Genomic DNA, 5,942 nt, shown 5'->3' with positions numbered 1-5,942 from the left:
CTTCCGATGGGGCCCTACATCCTTTCACGTTAAAGACTTATCTTCTACCAGCTTTAGAGCCATTTAACTAAAAAGATGTTCTTATGTGTGTATAAATTTTATAGCAGTTTGATGCTGTTTGATGCCAGTATTATATTATTGTGGCAATGTGGCAGGATAAAATTGAAGTGAACTCAGTGAGGAGCATTTCTAAGTTGGATTTTGTGTACAATTTATATGTTACAAAAGATGTACCAAACTAGCTTTTGGTCATCTGAAAATATCTGATAAATTGTTATTAACAATTGATTAATGTCAGTTTGTTGATATCTGATAAATCGTTAAACTGTTAACAGTAGCTTTGTTAAAGCTTGTTTTTAACAGTTTTGCCACCTTGTAAACTAGTTTTTCTGATGTTGCTCTGTGCAATGTAATTTATAATTTCCTCAAAGTTAGTTACCAATTACCTGGACTGTTGCCTAGTCCACCTATTATTTTTTACTACTCTTAGAAACTATTTTATAAGAAAAACAGATACAAGGAAAATAACTCAATCTGTGACCAACCACAAGGTTTATGGCCTTTAGTGTGGCGGAGAGGGGGCATGGCTGTTTTTCATTAATACGTTATTACAGGCTTAGGAACTAGGCATGTCTCAGGCCCTTTTTATATTAGCAGAACATCAGTTCATATATTATACATTTAAACTTTCATTTTTAAAATCTTTTGCTTTAGGATCAAATATAAAATTGAGATTGACTAGAAGGGGGCATGAGGGAACTCGAATATAAGGAGGATGAAAATGTTCTTTATTTCGTTTAGCATATGTTGATTACATCAGCATATACATATTCCCCAAAGTCCTTCATATTATACACTCTTTTTTTTTGAATTTTATTTATTTTCTTATACAGCAGGTTCTTATTAGTCATCCATTTTATACACATCAGTGTATACATTGTCAGTCCCAATCGCCCAATTCATCCCACCACCACCACCACCCCCCGCCGCTTTCCCCCCTTGGTGTCCATACGTTTGTTCTCTACATCTTTTGTCTGTTTCTGCCCTGCAAACTGGTTCATCTGTACCATTTTTCTAGGTTCCACAAATATGCGTTAATATACAGCATTTGTTTTTCTCTTTCTGACTTTCTTCACTCTGCGTGACAGTCTCTAGGTCCATCCACGTCCCTACAAATGACCCAATATCGTTCCTTTTTATGGCTGAGTAATATTCCATTGTATATATGTGCCACGTCGTCTTTATCCATTCGTCTGTCGATGGGCATTTAGGTTGCTTCCATGACCTGGCTATTGTACATAGTGCTGCAGTGAACATTGGGGTACATGTGTCTTTTTGAATTATGGTTTTCTCTTGGTATATGCCCAGTAGTGGGATTGCTGGGTCATATGGTAATTCTATTTCTAGTTTTTTAAGGAACCTCCATACTGTCCTCCATAGTGGCTGTATCAGTTTACATTCCCAACCAACAGTGCAAGAGGGTTCCCTTTTTCTCCACACCCACTCCAGCATTTGCTGTTTGTAGATTTTCTGATGATGGCCATTTTGATGATGGTGGGAGGTGATACCTCATTGTGGTTTTGATTTGCATTTCTCTAAGATCTATACCATCTCACTGTATATAAATTATACCGTAGTTTAGAAAATAAATATGAATCAGGTCCTGTTACTCTTCTTGAGTGGGAGACTTTGGCGTGGTCACGTAACATCTCTTATTTAAAAAATGTATAAACGGTATAATTCTAAAGTGAATTTTACTGTAGATATTTTTCGTTTGTTATATATCAGTGTTATTCTGTAACTCCAATAGCAACTATAGAAAATTCTTTATTTCATTTTTATGTGTGTTATAAAGAATAAAAATTCATCAGTTTCCTACTGATAGCAGATGTGTCTTGTATGTACTCGACATATGGTGCCTTCACTGCTCCCCATCCCCAGTGATTTTTCATTGCACAGCTAACACTATTTTCTCATTTCAGGTTTACTATGCAAAAAAGAAGCGAAGACACCAGCAGGGCCAGGGAGACGATTCTAGTCATAAGAAGGAGCGGAAGGTTTACAATGATGGTTATGATGATGATAACTATGATTATATTGTAAAAAACGGAGAAAAGTGGATGGATCGTTACGAAATTGACTCCTTGATAGGCAAAGGTTCCTTTGGACAGGTAATTAATGGAAGATGCTGAATTTCATAAACTAGAAAGAACTTCTTAGTGAATCATGTTACTATATCCTTTTCTCAGTAGTACACTTTTAATATTTGTAAATAGATCTAAACAACAGATATGTAAGTATTTGGGTTGTTATAGTTTTTTCTAAAGGTAAGAAAACTGCATCAGCTATAAAAACTCCATTAGACTTTAAAAAAAAAAAAAAACTGGGCTTCCCTGGTGGCACAGTGGTTAAGAATCTGCCTGCCAATGCAAGGGACATGGGTTCGAGCCCTGGCCCGGGAAGATCCCACATGCCGTGGAGCAACTAAGCCCATGCGCCACAACTACTGAGCCTGAGCTCTAGAGCCTGCAAGCCACAACTACTGAAGCCTGTGTGCCTAGAGCCTGTGCTCCGCAACAAGAGAAGCCATGACAATGAGAAGCCCGCGCGCCGCAACGAAGAGTAGCCCCCGCTCGCCACAACTAGAGAAAGCCTGCGTGCAACAGTGAAGACCCAACGCAGCCAAAAATAAAAACAAACAAATTTAAGAAAAAAACAACTTTCTATAGCTATCAAGTAGTTATTTTACTAATACTAAGTGGTTGATTTTAGTCACTAATAGACAGTATTGCCTCTTTCATGTGGGGTTGTTAGTCTCTGGATGGTTCGTCGTTGTGTATGAGAGAGATAATTACCTTCCTGTCTGATACTCCTCGAAGAGAGCAAAATTACCATTTTCACCTGGCACAGCACGTGTCCTCTTCCTTCTTTGGAGACTTGGGACACCAGGGGCTGTGCCTAAGTTTGTCCTCGGCTCCTCTTCTAGCTCCATCAGGCCTCTAAGTGGGCAGAGGGTCTCCAGGGTCTCCTCTTAAGTCCTCACGGCATCAGCGTTGCTAATATTGTGATTGGCCTTGTTCCGATGTGTGGGGTCGTTCAGGCCGCTTCTACCCAGAAGAGTGAGGGAGGAACTCCAGTGAACCTGGTTTTTCTCTTCGTTCCTAGTCTCTTCTCTCCACCCACAGCTCTCTTCTCCTCACTTGCCCACCCTATCCCAATACAAAGCACAAACCCTAACTACATTAGCCTCTTACATCAGCTGTGCCCAGACTAAGAGTTGTCAGACCTTTCTCCTTGCACTTTTAAATAGCTTTTCTCTGGCTGTGGATCCCCCAGCTGTTCCCACGTGTAAATCTCCCTGTCTTATCTCATCAAGTCACAGAGCCTTTTTGTTTGAGGTATGATTTACTGTTAATCCCAGCCTCCTTTGCCTCATAGCTTTTGTGCGAGTCAGTTACTATAATAACTTCTAATCCAAATACTTCTTTTGACTTGGACAATATTTTGGATTTTGGAGGTTGGTTTTGGTTTGTCTAAAACTATGGAACCTGCATACACTCTTACTTACCTGTTCCTGCCCTGAGCGAAAGCAAAGTATGCCTCTTTTCAACCTGTGAGGAAAAATTCATCATGTGTCAGTCTGATCACGCTTAGGACAAAAAGTATACTACAGGCCATTAGCAGCTACAGCTCTAGACCCAGACAGATCAAGCTATTAAACCTATAGGGAAATATGAACAAGCTTCTTAGAAGACCCCTGACTCTGGTGTGGCTCTACCAGGCCCTGGTGTCCCATGTATAATACATTTGCCCCTGTCCATGATTTCACAGAATTTTTGTAATTATATGTAATTCAAGGCCTTTCCCCTTGATTTGTAACCTCTTCTTCTCCTGAGTCAGGGGATTCTCAGCGTGTGGGGAGTCCCTCTTTAAGAAAGGATTACTTTTTGTCAGAAGCAGCTTCTGCTTCTCTTTGAGAGCTTTTTAAGGAAAGGCATTTCTGAGGCCTCTACCTCTTAAGTAAGGCCGTGAACACCCTGGATAGAGTGAGTGTCATGTCCACCTTCAGAATTACACCAGTGTTTAGGCAGTTGCTCTCAACAGGACACTTTTGAAACTTCTGTGATGTCCACCACGAAAACTGTGGCTGTACAGCCTGTTCTCTAAACTTAGTTTCCCTTAAATACTCAGTCTTTGAGCTCACCGTGATCTTTCCCCCTCCCCTTTAATTTTCTCATACTCTGATTCCTAAGAGCAAGTCAGCATAGTAAATCTGTGAAAACAGAGGCCTATTTGACATCAAAATCCATTTTACCAGAGCAGACTGACTGATGCCTTTCTCCTAGGCTGAGGTGTGTTGAGGGTCAGGACCTGTCACTCACCAGATTAAGTCTTCCTTACCGACTTGGTCAGACGTCCTCTAAATCCTCTGCCAGATCCTTGTCAAAGAAGCGGCTCCTTCATTTCTTAAGCCAGTGGTCATCAATCCTGATTGCACTTTGAAAGTTTCCAGGGAGCTTTGGGGATTGGGGGTGGGGTGGGGAGGGGAGGATGGATACCTAGGTTCCAACCAATTAAATCAGAATCTCTGTGACTGGATTCTGGGCATGGGTATTTTTGAAAACACCCTACTGAATGTGTGATATTCAGGGTTGCAAATCATTGCTTTAGCATTGAGCAAGTTAACTATTTGCTAAGTCAGTAAATAGTTGAGTCCATGTTAGTGGCCTTTGTCCTGGAGACCGTTAGGATCTGGGCACTGAACTGCAACTCTTGGTACAGTCATTATGGTCAGTGAAACAGAAGAATATCAGAAGCACTTGGTCAGATGTTTACATGGGTCGCCTCTGATTTAAAAGACAATAGATAGTATTTTTTTAGAATTGGGTGAAACCAGAGATACTGCACATTTCATTCCAGGTTTGATTTCAGCTGAACGATTTATGATCTATGATTGACAGTAGCCTTGACTGATGTGATCTTGGACCATGTGTTCCATTCTCTTCCTCTAATCCAGGGGTACTCAGCCAACACATTGGAATCACTTGGAGTTCTACCTGCATCTCTGTACTTTCTGAATATGCTAGAAAATGTATCTAAAACTTATCTATTCAGACTATATGTAATATTATAAATATAATAATATTTAATCACTTATAGCAGTTTCTGATTTGTAGAGATACAGTTTTATCTGTGTATTTCCTAATTTTTGTATAAATTTATTAATAGTGTGAAACTTGTTTTAAATGAGTAAAATTTTAAATGAGAGGTGTGCATGGTGATTTAGACATGAATGTTTCAGTTTCCTTCTCATTTTAAAACTCAAAATCCGCTAATTATCGCATTTTAAACTTTTTTCCTGGTTATTTGTTTTTGATTTTTTTTTATTGAATAAGTGTAAACTAATTCTTCTGGTATATGCCTGAGTTTTTATCTGTGAAAATCTAAGTCACATTTAGAAAGTTATCTACAGTTTTCAGATGACTTAGAACGTTTTAAGTATCTCACACATATGCTTGGGATTTAAACCAGGTTTTTCTCTTACTAAAAGAATAGTTAGAAGAATTGTTTTATCATGTTATTTAGTAAGGTAAAAAACCCCAAAGCACTTGTCAAGATTCATAATTTATTTCTGAAGGAGGAAAAATAGTTAATCTGATTTTAAGAAAGTTATCTATTTTGTGGATGTTTAGAAATGCTGTAAGGATGCAGAAGAAATCCATTTGAAAAATGACTTAAAGTGACAAAGTAGTAAATGGGTGCTGTTGAATGGAAACGAATAGGATCTCTTTTAATTAGGAAGGTCAGAAAAAGGGGAATTAGATAAATGTACAATTAAGCTGAACTGTAAACTGTTGTTAAACTGTTCATTAATGAAATAGGTATCATCTGTCTTTTTTCTCTTTTAGGTTGTAAAGGCATATGATCGTGTGGAGCAGGAA

At 38.8% G+C, this 5,942-nt stretch overlaps 1 protein-coding gene across 1 annotated transcript in view; it reads left to right on the top strand.

The window, feature by feature from the left end:
• DYRK1A (dual specificity tyrosine phosphorylation regulated kinase 1A) overlaps positions 1 to 5,942 on the top strand; it is an 87,921-nt gene that overhangs the window by 56,202 nt on the left and 25,777 nt on the right. The window contains exons 4-5 of the mRNA XM_007470487.1: positions 1,983 to 2,171; positions 5,910 to 5,942. Coding sequence (XP_007470549.1) covers positions 1,983 to 2,171; positions 5,910 to 5,942 — 222 coding nt within the window. The remainder of the gene's footprint in view (positions 1 to 1,982; positions 2,172 to 5,909) is intronic.

This window comes from Lipotes vexillifer, unplaced genomic scaffold, assembly GCF_000442215.2.
Source record: "Lipotes vexillifer unplaced genomic scaffold, Lipotes_vexillifer_v1.1 scaffold402, whole genome shotgun sequence".
Taxonomy (NCBI): Eukaryota; Metazoa; Chordata; class Mammalia; order Artiodactyla; family Lipotidae; genus Lipotes; species Lipotes vexillifer.
The sequence above is the reverse complement of the archived record's forward strand: the minus strand, read 5'-3'. Positions and strand labels throughout refer to the sequence as shown.